Source organism: Lissotriton helveticus, chromosome 8 (assembly GCF_964261635.1).
Source record: "Lissotriton helveticus chromosome 8, aLisHel1.1, whole genome shotgun sequence".
NCBI classification, from domain to species: domain Eukaryota; kingdom Metazoa; phylum Chordata; class Amphibia; order Caudata; family Salamandridae; genus Lissotriton; species Lissotriton helveticus.
In genome coordinates this window covers 1,259,403,221-1,259,420,002 of record NC_136069.1, presented here as the reverse complement: position 1 = coordinate 1,259,420,002, position 16,782 = coordinate 1,259,403,221, and the positions used below count along the sequence as shown (strand labels likewise).

Sequence of the window (16,782 nt, the reverse complement as noted above, 5' to 3'; positions counted from 1 at the left end):
AGAACCACTAAGGGCAAGGTAAATTTGTTTGGTGGTCGTTGTCACCAGGGAAGAGGAACTGGAGGACTGTTGCCATTGCTAGCCTGCACACTGCCTGCCAGACCTACTTCCAGAGCTTCAAAAGAATTAGGGAGTGGGCTGCATTGTTTGGTAAGGCTGTCCCAGTCCTCTGGAATGAACTCTAAACTATCCGAAGAGATGCAAAAACTGTTTGGCAGGAGTCAACAGTCCCAAAGAGCATGCCGAAGCTCTGCTGTCCTTACAATGCTCTAACGCTGACTTTGTTTTTTCACCAAAATGGTGGAACCCATCAGAAGGCACATACATTAGGGAGACCAGCGCATTGCAGGAGAATCCTATGAAACTTATCTATGGGTCGACAAAGGAACTCTAGCACCTACTGCTCTCCTCAGGCAATCTGTAGTATCCGGGCTTGCACATATACCATATCTGCCCATGTCCGGCTCATCAAGGCTCATCAGTTGTTTTTGGTTTTTTAGTTCTACTGTAAAAAAAAGCACTAATGTCTTCCAGAACTGCCAGCAAGATCCCGCTGGCCTTATCTCAAAGGGCATGTGACTAACGGATGAACAAACAAACAGCATCTACAGATCACAGTGTTAGGCTGTTGGAGAAAAACATGCACTTGTCAGAAACATCAATCTTCTTGGATTATCTATCCGGAGGAGTGATTGGAAATTAATTAGGGTTTACCTTACTGGTTGAGGTCTGTAAAATATGACTCTCCAGGGTTGGATGCTTTGTAAGAAATCCAGGTCACCAGGTCTGTGACGTCTGGCCACCTGTCTATTCACTGGTGAACTATAACACGGGTTCGACCAGTCACCATCATTGTATCATTGAGGGTATCCTTAAAAGCCATTCATTCATTGCGTCTCTGTTAAACAGAAACATTCAAGGGCTGATTCTGGCCTCTCTGTAATTTGATTCCCAATTGAACTTTTAATTTGTATGAATAAGGTCTTGGTTTGGTACCATTCCTCAGTGTCTTTTAACAACCTCAACAATTCCTTTTATTGATTGCCCGGACTCGCTAACTTGGACTATTATGGTATACATATGCTACCTGAATTTAGATCGAGCCTTACTGGATTTTCAATAAAGTCACTGTGGGCATAGTCTTGTCCGTCATGAAATGCAGGCATTTTCCTCAGACATCACTTGTTGTGCTCTGATGATGAGCCCATTATTATGTTAGAGATTGAAACATCATCTACCTCAGCACCTTGACGCATACTTGTCTATTTATTCATTGTAGATATGTGCAATATTGCTATATATATCTTTGCGGCTTAATTACTGGTCGCACTTCGGCCACATGTTGTAATGCCAGAGTTCGAAAGCAAAGCTCCCTTTCTTGTTGAATACTGTCCCACTTTCATGGTTGCTTTAATCTGATACAATAAATGTATAAACTCCATTGGGATTTCAAAAACATAGACATCAGTGTATTTCTGTGTTCAATGTGGTTTATGACTTATGTTGTGAGGGACCACTGTTCCTTTATAAATGCTTTGAAGATAGAGCGTGGCATGCATCGCTGACCTGGGCAAAGCGCGTGCAGGAATGTTGCACCGAGCAAAAAAAAGAAAGGCACGCAGTCACCATGCTTAAGGATAAAGCATGGCGTGCCGCACTTATTAGGGCATAGAGTGTGCAGGAGTGGCGTGCTGTGCAAAACTAAAGAAAGCCGCACCGTCGTCACGCTTAAAGACAAAGCAGCTAATAAAGTCTAACGAAGCATGAAACGTGGATCTGGACATGAAGCGGGGAAGGCGCGTATATTAAAGCGTAGTGTCGATGATCAGGCGCCGCGCTGAGTCAGGAAAACAGAGCAGGTTAGAAAGCGGGAGAGCATGTCGTGCCTGCAACAGCAGCTAGGAGAAAGTCATTATGAAAATAGTGCTCACAAACTATAAATAAAACATAATGAGTAACAACACAAGTAACGGGGTAGTCCTCATGGGAGGTTACAACAGGAGAAAAGGAGGTACTAAGGATGGACTATTGAACAAATTAGCCAATGAAAAAGAAACATTTCCAAAAGACAGTCAAAGGAGCCAATAAAATACCTGGGCAGAATACTGAATACAGCATCTCTCGACAAGACAGCGCAAGTGCTGCCTATGCAAGACCTAAAAATTAACAAAACAAAATTCGATGTCCCATTAGGTATCATCAGTTACGTCTGGATCTGGCAAAGTTAATGGAAAACCCTCCAGATGGACACAACGTCTGAAAGCATAAATAGGTAATTTAAGGGGCTTTTAATATGCGTAGGCCTCCAGAGGTTTGGCAATGCAGTTAAGTACCCTCCTCCTACTAGGTATTAAAAATGAAACATTACATACCTGCATAGATAACTATCCCAGCTACCTCTTCCGTATTTCTGATAGTGCATCCACGAAGCAAGAGGTTTTCTTTGTGAAGTCCCATCCTTTTTCCATTTTTATGTAATCTACAGAAGAAAAATGAAAGCAGCATTAACACAAAATGCCCATATCATTCAAACAGGTGTTAAAGGTGCAAAGAGGCATTATACTGAAGTGTGGGAAAAATTACTTGGGCCACCAAGAATAAGACCAACTAGCATCATTCCGAAGAACCCCAAAGGCAGTAACAGCAGCTGGCTGTGACACTGTGCCTCAACGATGAGGTGGTGACTATTAACGAAATAAAAAGCTTCCTTAAGCAAGCATAAGCAATTCCAATTGGTCTCGCTTACCTTTATGGGCAAAGGCGAGTGATTGGCATTGACAATGCTTGTTTATAGTGGTCTTCGTTGTCTATCAAAATTGATAATGTATCGTCCACGTTTCTGATGCAGTGTTTCTAGTGACCACAAGGAGGAATTGATTAAATGTGACTGTTTTCTTATATTCAAAGCAAAGCACCACTTGTAGCAGGACGAATTTTCTTAGGAGGGAACCCCAAACACTCCAAAGGACAGGTCAAGTGCAGAGGGGGTGGAGATCCACCAATAACAGCAAGGCAACTGAGAGTGACACGGAAGCAATCCAATCTTGAGCGAGGTTGTTTGGCTTTGTAGATTATTGTATGCAATGCTGTTCGAGACTAGACAGCTGGAGACAGGAAACATTGTAATAGTTTCCGAGAAAGCAAGTGATCGAGGTTGTGACTCCTTATTGCAGAAAAACATGAAATATGAGCGATACATATGAAATATCTAAAAGGGCTGCTCTTGTTTTTAGAAGTTAAAGTACGTGCACCTTTTATTAACATATATTTCTCCTTACATTTATTTAGAAACGTAACATTTCAAAGATAAATGTTTTACAATACAGAAGCAACTCTACACACTTTCCAAGGAAGTTAGCATAAACTGCCCTTAAAATACTTAAAGAATGTGAAATAATGTGAATTTAGTAGATGAATACAGAGAATGTGAAATAATGTGAATTTAGTAGGTGAATACATAAAGATGCATACATGAATTCAAAACAACTGAAGTGTTCATGCATACACAGCGAACAGACTTACACATGAAAGATAAACTATTGTAACCTACATATTTACATTACATATGCAAGTAACAAGAATCAGTGCGTCACTTTCAACCAATCCAAAGTTAATTTGAATTGCAGAAACAGGCGCTCTGTAATAGTTGGGGCAGGGATCCAATGCTGCATTATACATTTGCAGGATTGGATGGAATCTACTAAAAGGTACTTAATGCACACGTATGTAGGTGGAATATCTCCTGTTTGTAAAGTCCAAACTCTGTTGCTGGAGTATTTTATTACAAGGAGAATTGTGTGATGCTACTTCTGGTAATTTCAAAATTAAACCAAGTGTTTCTGGGCCATACATTCTATAGTTTACAGATTATGAATTCAAGAGCTTCTTTCAAACAATTATTAAAGAGTGCAATGAGAATACATTATTTAATGAGTGATCTGGCCTCTGTCCACAGGATCCCTTCTTTCTTATCATTAAGTTAATCTCTAACGAAATTTAATTAGTTACATTATCGTGAGATAATATTGCAATCTAAGGAGCTCAGAGTCTTTTTTAAAATATTACTTCATAGTTCGTGATCAGATAATGGCAAAGAATACCATATGAAACACGAAGATGTAATGTGTGCAACAACACCATACACGATGTGCAGTATATGATCTTTGTTTGACAATCAGCGCAATCTGCAAGACACTACAATGCATAACGTTATTGAACTTGAACATAAAGAATACATCTGAACTGCCTGAAAATCTTTATATGGCGAACAAAGAAAAACCAAAGGAAATGATGGACGGAGAAAAAAAAAAAGACGGAGCGTTAACAATGCAAGCACTTTGGTTTTTCTTTGAAAATCTTTATATTCCACGAAGGATGAACTACTGTTATAAAATGTATAAATGTATTGAAAGATGTTTTTTAATAATGACGTTTTGAAATGAATAACACACAAGCAATGTAAAGTTCTTTTAACCGCGTAACCGCTGGCGCATATTCTACCGCGGTGCGGCGGTTTAATTAGGTGGGGGGCCGCGACAGCCAACGGACGAGCGCAGCACTTCGGAGGTAGTGCTCGCGACGGCCGTTGGCGGACAGAAGCAACGAAGGGGTTAAGCAATTCTGGTAGCTTCTTTTGTGAAGGTTTTTTTTCCCAGAGTTTTAAATAGCGCAAACTTGACCCGAAGGTATCGGGTATTAGAACGTTTTACATGAGCACCAGTTGCGTTACCCGAGGACGCATTCATTTTTGTTAGGCACAGGGAGATGAAGTGATTTGCTGAAAAACACATGATGTTAGCGTCTTTGCCAAGATTCAAACACGGTTCCCTTGATTTCAGGTCGACCGCCCTAGCCGTTAGGCCACATCCTCTCCCCAAGGACAGTAGAACTAAAAGAAGAATAGAAAACCTGCATATGTGATAAATAGTAGTGAGGTTTGAGAGAGGTGAGCATTTTCAAATGTCAGGAACATCCAGGGAACTCATAACAATCCCAAGTGATGCCTCAGCTGTTCTTGGTCAGGCTTCTTGGCTGCCACTATTATATTCCATGCAAACCTCCTTTAACCTCATCGATGCTGATGACGTCTCCCGGCCGTCATGAGTCACGGTGGGCGTGTGCTGATGACGGCCGGGAGCCGTCATGACCACGCCCGCGATTGGAATGCTCAGCACTGCGGCGGAATTCGCGCCGCAGTGATGAGGTTACGATATCTGTGATGACATCTATATCAATGAAGAAAAATCATTCGAACCAAGTAAACTGGAGGAACAACATGAGAATTCTACCGACACATCGGTGTACAGTCATAATATCGAGTCAATTATTTCGACTGGACAGAATATCGAGTAAAAAATATAGAATGGACATAATATCGACTAGACATAATATAGACAACAAAAATATCGACTAGAGAAAATTAATATCGAATAGAATGGACATAATATCGAATCAAAAATATAGAATGGACATAATATCGACTAGACATAATATAGACAACAAAAATATCGATTTTAAGGTAAGTTAATAATAATTTTTATTTTTTGTGTAATATAAGTCTGTAGCGGGTTGTGGGTTTATAGGGGAATAGGGTGGGAAGTAATTTAATTCTAATTAATTAAATATGTTAATTTATTTATTGATATATATTTAGAATTAATTGTTAATTAATTATTAATTGGTAATTAATTAAAATATAATTGGTAATTAATTATAATTGATTAATTGATAAATATTTTAATTTTAGTAATTTATTTTCTGTAGCGGGTTGTGGGTTTATAGGGGAATAGGGTGGGAAGTAATTTAATTATAATTAATTAAATATGTTAATTTATTTATTGATAATAATTTAGAATTATTTGTTAATTAATTATTAATTGGTAATTAATTAAAATATAATTGGTAATTAATTATAATTGATTAATTGATAAATATTTTAATTTTAGTAATTTATTTTCTGTAGCGGGTTGTGGGTTTATAGGGGAATAGGGTGGGAAGTAATTTAATTATAATTAACTAAATATGTTAATTTATTTATTGATATTTTTTAAAAATTAATTGTTAATTAATTATTAATTGGTAATTAATTAAAATATAATTGGTAATTAATTATAATTGATTAATTGATAAATATTTTAATTTTAGGGTTCAGGGTCAGTTTTCAGTTTTTGGGTAAAGGGGTATTTTTAGGGTTCAGGGTCAGTTTTCAGTTTTTGGGTAAAGGGGTATTTTTAGGGTTCAGGGTCAGTTTTCAGTTTTTGGGGTAAAGGGGTATTTTTAGGGTTCAGGGTCAGTTTTCTGTTTGTAGGTAAAGGGGTATTTTTAGGGTTCAGGGTCAGTTTTCAGTTTTTGGGTAAAGGGGTATTTTTAGGGTTCAGGGTCAGTTTTCAGTTTTTGGGTAAAGGGGTATTTTTAGGGTTCAGGGTCAGTTTTCAGTTTTTGGGTAAAGGGGTATTTTTAGGGTTCAGGGTCAGTTTTCAGTTTTTGGGGTAAAGGGGTATTTTTAGGGTTCAGGGTCAGTTTTCAGTTTGTAGGTAAAGGGGTATTTTTAGGGTTCAGGGTCAGTTTTCAGTTTTTGGGTAAAGGGGTATTTTTAGGGTTCAGGGTCAGTTTTCAGTTTTTGGGGTAAAGGGGTATTTTTAGGGTTCAGGGTCAGTTTTCAGTTTGTAGGTAAAGGGGTATTTTTAGGGTTCAGGGTCAGTTTTCAGTTTTTGGGTAAAGGGGTATTTTTAGGGTTCAGGGTCAGTTTTCAGTTTTCGGGTAAAGGGGTATTTTTAGGGTTCAGGGTCAGTTTTCAGTTTATGGGTAAAGGGGTATTTTTAGGGTTCAGGGTCAGTTTTGGGTTTTTGGGGTACAGGGGTACTTTGTAAAAATAAAGTAAAATTACATTTAAATTACATTTATTTAATAAAATTAAATTATATTAAATTATATTATAATATTTTTTATTAATTTATATTCAAAAAATTATTATATACTTACCAATACTTATGTTGTAATGGTATGCGTTGTAAAGGTATATGCGTTGTAAAATCTTGCGTTGTAAATGTATGCGTTGTAAACGTTTTTGCGTTGTAAAAGTTTTGTTGTAATGGTAGGCGTTGTAAAAGTATGCGTTGTAACGTCATACATCCCTGGAGTGGGAATAGTAATTTTAACCTCTACGCTATCCAGCGCTTTCCCTACTGTTGCACCCACTGGAGTGGGAGTAGTAAATTTTACCTCTACGCTATCCAACACTTTTGCTAATGTTGAACTCACTATAGTTGTAACAATAAATTTTAAACATTTTCTAAAATGTTATATATGTTTATTTAATAATATGTTTAAATATATATATATATATATATATATATATATATATATATATATGTGTGTGTGTAATTTTTGGTGATATAATTTTTTTAATTATATAAATTATTTATTAAAATTATATTTTTTTAATAATTATTTCTAAGTTTATATTAAATATATGTATTACTATATTACTTTTAACTTAATTTTAAGACATTTTAAAAAATCGATATTTTGACAGTCTATATTTTTGTAAGTCGATATTTTGGAGTCGATATTTTGGTACTTACCTGTTTGAAGATAGGGAGTCGATATTTTGTCAATCGATATTTTTGACTCGATATTTGTGTATCTCGATATTTGTGTCGTCGATATTATGTCAGTGATCCCGACACATCATCCTGATGTGCACACTATGGTACTCCTCTTTTAAGAGACGCAACCAGGGGCGGCTACTCCTCTGGAACGGAGATGTGTCTCTCTGCCTGCTGCTAGCGAATCAGGCAAAGACAATAAATAAAATGGCATGTCAATGCCATTTTATTTATTTGCCACCGCAACGGCTTGTGCTGTATACACCGCGAGGGTGGGGCGGGGCTGAATCCTGCAAATGCAGGATCAGGGCCGCTCTAGGCCAGTGCAACCGGTGCCATCGCACCGGGTGCTGGCTTCCTGAGGGCACCGTATTTGTACGTTTATTATGTTTTTAAAGCACCTGCTGCCACATTCCTTTCCTCTGGCAATTACCAGGCCTCACAAAAATGTCAAGTTAATTCCTGTGATTAATGTTCTTCCTGGAGAGAGATTGGAGTTTTGTATTGTTGATGTTTTGACTTTTGTAAAGGTAGTGCAGAAGGTTAATATGCCTGCTGCAAAGAACGTGTACCATCTAGATTACAGAGTGCATATAATGCAAATAGTTCAGCAGGTCACTGCTTTTAAAACAGACAACCTTTTGTTACTTGCAATTTATAACTTAAAGTCCTAATATAGAATAGTGAGGTATTAACTTTCATCATAGAACTGCGTACACACTGCAAAGTATACATTAGAGCATAGATTCATGTTACAAAAAGGGTTAATTAGGGTAGAAATTGATTATTATTATTAAACAAAACTCCCAACTATGCTGTTTCTTTTTTTTCTGACTCTGAGTTTGTGCTTCTCCACACCAAGCACTCCTAAACTATACGGCCTACCAGTATGGATGACATGTGACTCCTACACTTTTAGTCCTTTGGTTTATGTTACGTTTCCTATAAGCTGATTTACACACGTATGTTTGATTATCTCTGTGTAATGTGTGTGTGATGCAAAGTGCTCTGACATCCTTTACGGGTATGAGTGGTGCTATCCAACTAATTACATGCATCTGAGAGAGAGTGGTAACGGAGACTTGGTCACTGTTAAAGGTTGCTAGTGAGAGAATCTGTGGTGGAGGTGGTCATCAGGGGGTGCCAACTAACATTGTCACACTGGACGCCACCAGAGCTAAAACCGGCCCTGTGCAGGATAACAGCACTGGTCTACAGTGTGCATGTCGGATTGGCTGGCCGTCTTGCCATGGCCAGGTAGACATATGCACAGTAGACCAAGAAATACAAGAATGTGAAACAGCCTGGGAATTGCTGACACATGCCCCCAGCCTCAAAATGAGTGCTGGGTGAGCCTGCTTCCACAAATTCTGTAACTGCTTTCACGGCATGAGAGCAGCTCCAGGATTGATTGGAGTTGTGTTCCACAAGCAGAAAGGAAGTCATCCCTTTTCCTGCTCGTAGAAACCTAAAAGAAGTGCTGCACCGGTCGTGCTCCTGAATTTATGGTGAGTCAATCGCCTACGTGCCTCACCATTTTTTATTTATGGTAGCCACCACTGTAGCGAGGCCCCAACTAGTGTCATCCCTAGTGGGGATGATCTCATCACACCCTCGTTCCCACCGGCATTTTACCCAGGCCCCACACCGGTCCTTTGTCTATTACCTCTTTTTTTACCCCCACCATGTAGGATCCTCAATTGATACTATGACAACCTTTGCTTAGTGGGCACCCACCAAACTGATGCATGACAAAAAGTATACGAGCATGACGACATAAGTTCTGGCCAGAACTAATGCACATTTTGTGCTACATTACTGTCTGTGCCAGAACGCCTTTAAGTAGTCGCATGCTTTAGAAATACTAAAATAAAGAAATAAAGTTGTTCAGGTAATGGCAGCAGGTCCAGCTTGCTATTTCTTGTTAGTACTGCATGTTCTGACACCACACTGTAGAATATACGTTGAATACTGTGTGGTTTTGTTTGGTCATTCTCTCTTTGTCAGTTTCTGTTTCTTAATCATCGGATTGATGCAAAGATTGTGGTGATTAGTGAAGTCATGTATCAAACCTGGGTTGTGTAGACTTATACCAAACCTACTGCAAGTTGGAAGTTGTGGGCAGGTCAACACATCAAATGATCTATGTCAGCTGGCCAGGCATCCATCATCAATGGAGTAACTGGATGTTTTCATCATCAATGCATGAAGGTAAGTATGCCCACTGATAAACTTAAGTATGTGGCCACTTGGCATTTAATATACTTCAATCAATCAATCAATCACAACATTTATATAGCGCACTACTCACCCGGAGGGTCTTGAGGTACTGGGTTTTTAAGAACCGGCACAGAACCGGTAACCCAGAGGTGCCAGGGGATCAACACCCAGAGACCTCGGGTTCTCCTGAGTCAGACCGACAGAAACTTCAGAGTCTTCCAGGTGAAGTCAAAGATTAGTTTATTGGCTGCAACCAAGGTGACAGGGTCCTAGAAGTACAATACGAGTATATTCAGGAGACTGCACACTTTCACGAAGTTAGGCTTCTCTTCTTATACATAATATTCAGCCTTGGGCAAAACATTCCTTGGATTCGTGGTATTTCATTTATGGTTACTGATTACAAAAGAAAAGCAGAGTCATGATGACATGTACATATTTCACGTCGTGCTGCCCATAACAAATCATCCGGCAAGGCCCAACGTTTCATCAGATATCGCTGGACCCCTAATAAAAATGGTCACCTCCCCATCATAAAGCAAGTGAAGAAAAGGAGTGGAGAAAGATGTGAGCGAGATATGGCAGGTGTGCGCGCTGAAATGGTTTTATGGCTGGTTGGGCCTAGATGCTATCTTGCTCGGCCACTGGGAGGGAACTGACCTAACGAGTTCGGCCTGGGGCAATGGTTCTAACTTGTACTGGGGTCAGGGAGAAGTCGATTAAGGAGTATGTGTCCTTGTGGAATCAAATTCAACTGGATTAAGGCCTATGAAAAGGGCAACATGCAGCTAAGGGTTTTTAGAAGGCAAATGACGATTCGAGGTGAAATCGTCACTCGAATATGCCGAAAATACATGTACTTGATGTACTCGTCATTCTCGGTCTTTTGATCCCAAATTCGTCCTATTTCGACGAAGTTTTTATTCTCGAGTCCAGTACTATTATAAGAATCCAGATTTTTCAGAACCACAGACCCTCCTTTTGCCCTTACATAGGCAATTAATCTATCCTCATGTTAATCTGAGTCCAGATCTACATTCCTAAAGTCATTGAGATGTTGCTGCAACATCATTCTAGTGCTGAGCTCATGTCTTGACACAGGCTTCCTTACACATGATGTAGCACAGAGGCCACATATTGCAGGAGCACACTGGATGCATAGACAGAACAGGAAAAGAATGGCTAAGACCATCCCAATGACCATCAGAATTTTCCATCCCCAGGCAGATATCAGTTCCCAGAACCATCCCATTAACGACCAATCTCCTTTATCCACATGAATAGATTCGGAAATCTTATGTAGTTTGGAGATGGCCCCGTACACTGTCGGAGCATTATCTGGAATAAAAATGCAACAACTGGACTGGATCAATTTGCATACTCCACCTCGGTCCGCAAGTATTACATCCAAAGCGACCCGGTTCTGAAGGGTCATCAGTCGATCCGACTGGAGCTCAGCAGTCAGGTTACTAAGGGCACCAGCAGTTTCAATCACGGTGGATTCAACTACCCTTGTCAATTGCCTTATGTTTCTGCTGTTAGCCATGGCTCCCCAGAACGGCAGAACACCCATTGCAAAGTCACCAAATTCTTGACCTGCAGTGTCTTCTTTACTCAAGACACCTCTAACTACCCTTGTCCGATGGTAATCCGCCGCTGTTGTGTAGGTGGGAGGTAACAGGAATGAAACAAAACATGAGCCCGAGAAGTCAGGGGGCAACCATGTATAGGCTCTATCATGGCAGATGAAATAAGTACCCTTAGCGGCTAAAAAGGCAGGGGAAGTCTGCGATCCAAAAACGTACGTTTCTGTACAGACACTCTTCCCTAGCTGAGCTCTGGGATTCCTACCAATACCTTGCAGACACAGGTGACCTTGATGGGGTACGATCCAGATAGGGGACGATCTCTTGGCTTGCTGTTTCTCACTTAATGTAATGCCATATCCGGTCACATTCCAACCTACATATGCAAGTATCTCATCATCCGGGGTATCTTCGTAAGAAGTTACTTCCTTGATCATGTCAACTATACCCTTGACTAGGGCGCTAGTCTTGAGGTTGTCTTTTACAGAACGTAGGGGTTGGATTTCTCGTGCATATATGAACATTGTCCTATATGCCCATACTGACCCATTGCGACTAAATGGCAGGACCAAATAGGGGATACCTCTATCCGTGGTGTGGGGCATGAGACCACACACCCAACAGTTGGTTGTGTTCATTACAAGTTGGTGTTGGTGTAATAACTGAACGAAGGAGTTATTAATGAACTCTAATCTCCTATTTGATTCGTGGTCAGGCAAAGGGTGGAAAGAATGAGAGGGAACAGTAGGAGGAGGTATGGGTGATGTAGTGGGAGCAAATGTCTCATGAAAAGAGAATAAAACATAGCTTATCAAAAAGACCATTACGCTAAATAGCATAAAAATACACATTATTATAAAATTTTCTTCGTCATTGTTTTCAAAAGTTTCTGCTTAAAGTTCATTTGTTTGGCAGGCCTCTCCACATCAGGAAACTCCATCCTCTCTAAGGTGCTGCCCGCGGTGGTAGGTTGTTTCTGCTAAAGGATGCTTCCGTCAGTCTAGGGCAGCTCCCTTGGACCAACTGGAACCAGCGACCTATCGTCGTCAGCTGCACCCAAAAGTCTTTAATCAACCGCGACCCTAGCAGCGGAACCCGGATGGCGGTTCGAAAAAACCCCCAAAAATAAGCAAGTTACCTAGATGGGAGAATCTGCACTTTCAAAAATAGGATTTGGGGAAAAACACACATTTTTATTAGTCCACAGGTTTTTCTCTCGGATCATAAAATAAATCACTTTTACTTTAGTCTGTTTTTCTTGGTCTCAACTTGTAGCGTCTTTTCCCGGGTACTGTCTGGTCCAGGAATAGTAGCTCAGGTTCCACAAAGTTCAATTGTTCTGGTGGTGGCGCAGTTTCTTGAAAAATTTTCCCACTTTCACAATCAGGATTGGCTTCTCTTACACGTTCATCAGTTGTGCGCTCTGAGTCAGTGCCTCCTTTTCGGACCCATTGGTCATGTGGCAGAGGGAAGGGTATTTTCTTACAATGGATCCCGTGGACCCAATTGGCCTTCCCCTCCACCCTAACAGTCGACCTTGTAGACAGGAGGACGAGGTGAGGCCCGGTCCATCTGGGCTGGTCGTTTCTTGTTCTTTGGAAGTTTCTGACAAGCACCCAGGAACCGGGGTCAATGGAGTGACCCGGTGTCTCAGAGACCGGAGGCAAGGTGTTGTGGACCTGTTGATATAAAACACGCAATTTAGCCGTCCATTCATACAAATAGTCAAGCAAAATGGGGTGTTGCAGCTCGCTAAACTTCGTGGGCCTAGGCACTCCCCATATGTTGGCTGGCCGACCAAAGATTATTTCATAGGGGCTGAGTTTCATTCGCGAATGCACAGTCATTCTGGTGGATAGGAGTGCTAAGGGTAGAGCGTCAGGCCATTTAAGACCTGTGCTCGCTTGGATTTTGGCCAATTTAAGTTTAAGCGTGCCATTGTAACATTCCACTAATCCAGCTGATTGGGGGTGATTTGCAGCGTGGAACTTCTGCCTAATGCCTAGCCCTTCACACACTCTTTTCATCACACAACCCACAAATTCACTTCCGTTGTCGGACCAGACCATTCTAGGCATTCCGAACCTGGGGAAGAACTCTTTCACAAGGGCTTTCGCTGTGGACAAGGCAGTATTGTCCCTTAGGGGATAGGCTTCTACCCATCTTGAGAAGGCACAAACAACCACGAGCACGTATTTTAAGTTGTTGCACCTCTCCATGTGTATGAAATCTAGCTGCAAAACCTCAAACGGATACTTAGGAGGTGCAAAATGACCAGCTGGGGTTGGGGTTCCCCTGCCAGGATTGTGCTTCAGACATACCATGCAATTCTTGACAACATTCTCTGCACACTTGGGAATCCCTGAATTCTTCCACACTGGGGCCAACAACTCGCAAATCCCTTTCGCGCTGATATGGGTCATCCCATGAGCCATTGTAACCACTGCAGGCACATATGCATCGGGTAACAACCATCTCTGTTGCTCTGTCGATTCAATCCAACAACCATTTGCATCCATTCTCCCTGTACTTTCTCTCCACATGCTTAACTCTTTCTCCGTGGCCTCAGCTTCGATGGACTTCACACTTTCTATCGTGTCTTCACATATTCCAACATCACCAGTCCATCTTTCTGGGCTCGCAACATATATTCGGCTCATCATATTCTTTGCAGTTTCCTTAGCAGTTTCATCAGCAAATGCATTTCCACGACCAACATCATCAATCACTTTCTTGTGTGCACTACATTTCACGATCGCTACTTTCAGGGGCAACGTCAGTGATTCAAGAAGCTCATTCACCAACTGACCATGCTGAATCTTAGCTCCATGCGAAGTCAGGAACCCACGTTCTCTCCACAATCGTCCAAAACTGTGAGCCACTCCAAAAGCATACTGACTGTCGGTATAGACAGTCACTTTCATTCCTTTAGATAGCACACATGCTCTCGTCAGTGCCACGAGTTCAGCGGCTTGAGCTGAACCATGTGGTATTCGCGCAGTTTCAATGATTGTGTGCAAAGTTGTGACAGCATATGCTGTAGTCACGTTACCATTTGGGAGTTTAAAGCAGGAACCATCCACCCATAATGTACCATCACATTCAGCAAGAGGAGTGTCGAACAAATCAACTCTCCCTTTCGTCTCTTCCTCTGTTCTGAGGAAACAATCGTGCTGTTCTGAAGCATCCGATTCCTCTGCAATTGGTAACAATGTGGCTATGTTCAAGGTACTGCACCTTTTTATGTGCACATGGCTCGCTAGTAGCGTCAATTCATAACTGGACAGTCGAGCACTAGTTAAGTGCTGTGTCTTGGTCCTATTTAACAACGTGTCTACTGCATGCGGGACCATCACGATTAGTGTATTATTCATTACTAGACCTGCAGACTGTCGAATAGAAACAGCTGCTGCTGCTGTGGCCCTTAAACAACTTGGCAATGCTCGTGCTACCGGATCCAAAGTTGACGAAAAATAGGCGCATGGCCGCTGTCTATCTCCGTATAACTGAGTCAGTACAGACAATGCACAGCCCTCCTTCTCGTGGACATATAATGTGAAAGGTTTACTGTAGTTGGGGTTACCTAACACAGGGGCCGAACATAATGCTGTGCGTAATTCGAGAAAACTTTTCTGACACTCATCAGACCAAGGAATGGGATTGGGTGTATTTGTACACGTTAGTGAACCATAAGGGTTTGGCTAATAACAAAAAATTTGGAATCCACTGTCTACAGTACGATGTAATGCCCAAGAAAGCGCGTACTTCTCTCTGCGTTCTTGGCACATTCAATTTAGCTATTGCCTGAATTCTTTCTGGGGTCAGTTTCCTTCCCTCCTTCGATAAGAGATGACCTAAGTAGGTCACTTCTTGTCGGCAATATTGGAGCTTGGAAAGTGACACCTTGTGATGCAGATCACATAGATGACGCAGTAATTCCAACGTGGCCATTTTACATATTTTCTCAGTATCCGCAGCTATGAGCAAATCGTCCACGTACTGTACGAGAGTGGCACCTTTGGGCAAAACCATTGTGTCAAGCTGACTTTTCAGAGCTTGACTATATATTGAGGGGCTTTCACAGTAGCCTTGAGGGGCGCGTTTAAAGCGGAAGCTGCGACCACCTAAACTAAAGGAAAAAATATCCCTGCTTTCCTCAGCAATCGGGATACTGAAGAAAGCATTCTTCAGGTCAATCACCGAAAACCAGGATGCAGAGGCTGGAATCATAGTCAATAATGTTGTAATGTCGGGGACAACTGGGAATTGTGGCACCACTATCTTATTTACTTCCCTAAGATCGATCACGAATCTATACACAGGTGGCTGAGAAGGGTCAGTTCGTTTTAAAACAGGCAGAACAGGACTATTGCAAACATTGCCTCGTGTTTCTTCAATTACGTCTTTTTCAATCAACTCGTAAACAATCGCTAGCAAAGCTTTTTCGCCCTCATTGGATATCCTGTATTGGGGAATTCGTGGCATTTTGACATTCGGCTTCAATGTTACAACATACGGTGGAATTTCTAAAAGACCTACATCATTCGGACCAGTAGCCCAAAGAATATCTGGTAGAAGTGCCAATTCTGCTGGAAGTGTATTTCTCGACAAATACATGGGAGAAACCACTTTCTTACCTAAAGTAAGTTGTACTCCTGAGGGAGAACAGTACAAAGTCGCATATAATCTTTTTAGCAAATCTAATCCTAGCAAATTTTCACCGCAACCTGTTGTCAAAATAAGGGGTGCTTCGAATTCACAAGGACCAACAGAAAGAGATAAAGGGTCAGAAATCGGATTCCTAACCGGGGCGCCAGAAAAACCTACGGAAACGTTCATTTCGCCAGACAAAGGTGCGCCAGGGAGTTTGGAGTGCATAATAGAACTCTTTGTAGCACCAGTATCCAACAGAAAAGGTTCTGACACACCCGATGTAATCACCTCAACGTAAGGTCCACTCTGATCTACTGGAACTGAAACAACTCCCTCTCCTTGTCTAAGGCTGTCCTAGCAATCATTATTCTCCCACTGCTCATTTTCTGTGTAATACTCGTCAACGTTAGACGTTAGACGAACACGGGCTTCTGGGCTGCTGCAGTCGTTGCATTGGCTGCCGATCCGTAAACGGATTATGTTTAAAGCCCTGACGCTGGTGCACAAAGCTCTGTTTGGCTCAGGTGCGGGATATCTACAGAAGAGACTGGTGTTCTATCGCCCCGCCCGCTTTCTTCGCTCTGAATCCCTCTTTACTGTTGTGGTCCCACGGGTGAGGAAGGCTCGTATGGGGGGGCGTTCTTTTAGCCTCAAGGCCTCCCAGTTGTGGAACTCGCTCCCACTGGTACTTCGCAGCACTCCCAATTTGCTTCAAT

The 16,782-nt window shown here is 41.4% G+C and overlaps 1 protein-coding gene across 1 annotated transcript in view; it reads right to left on the bottom strand.

Annotated features, from left to right (window-relative positions):
- The window catches only part of ATP10A (ATPase phospholipid transporting 10A (putative)), an 828,689-nt gene that overhangs the window by 286,516 nt on the left and 525,391 nt on the right, over positions 1-16,782 (bottom strand). Inside the window, exon 4 of the mRNA XM_078658238.1 lies at positions 2,373-2,479. Within this exon, the coding sequence (XP_078514364.1) occupies positions 2,373-2,479 (107 nt within the window). The remainder of the gene's footprint in view (positions 1-2,372; positions 2,480-16,782) is intronic.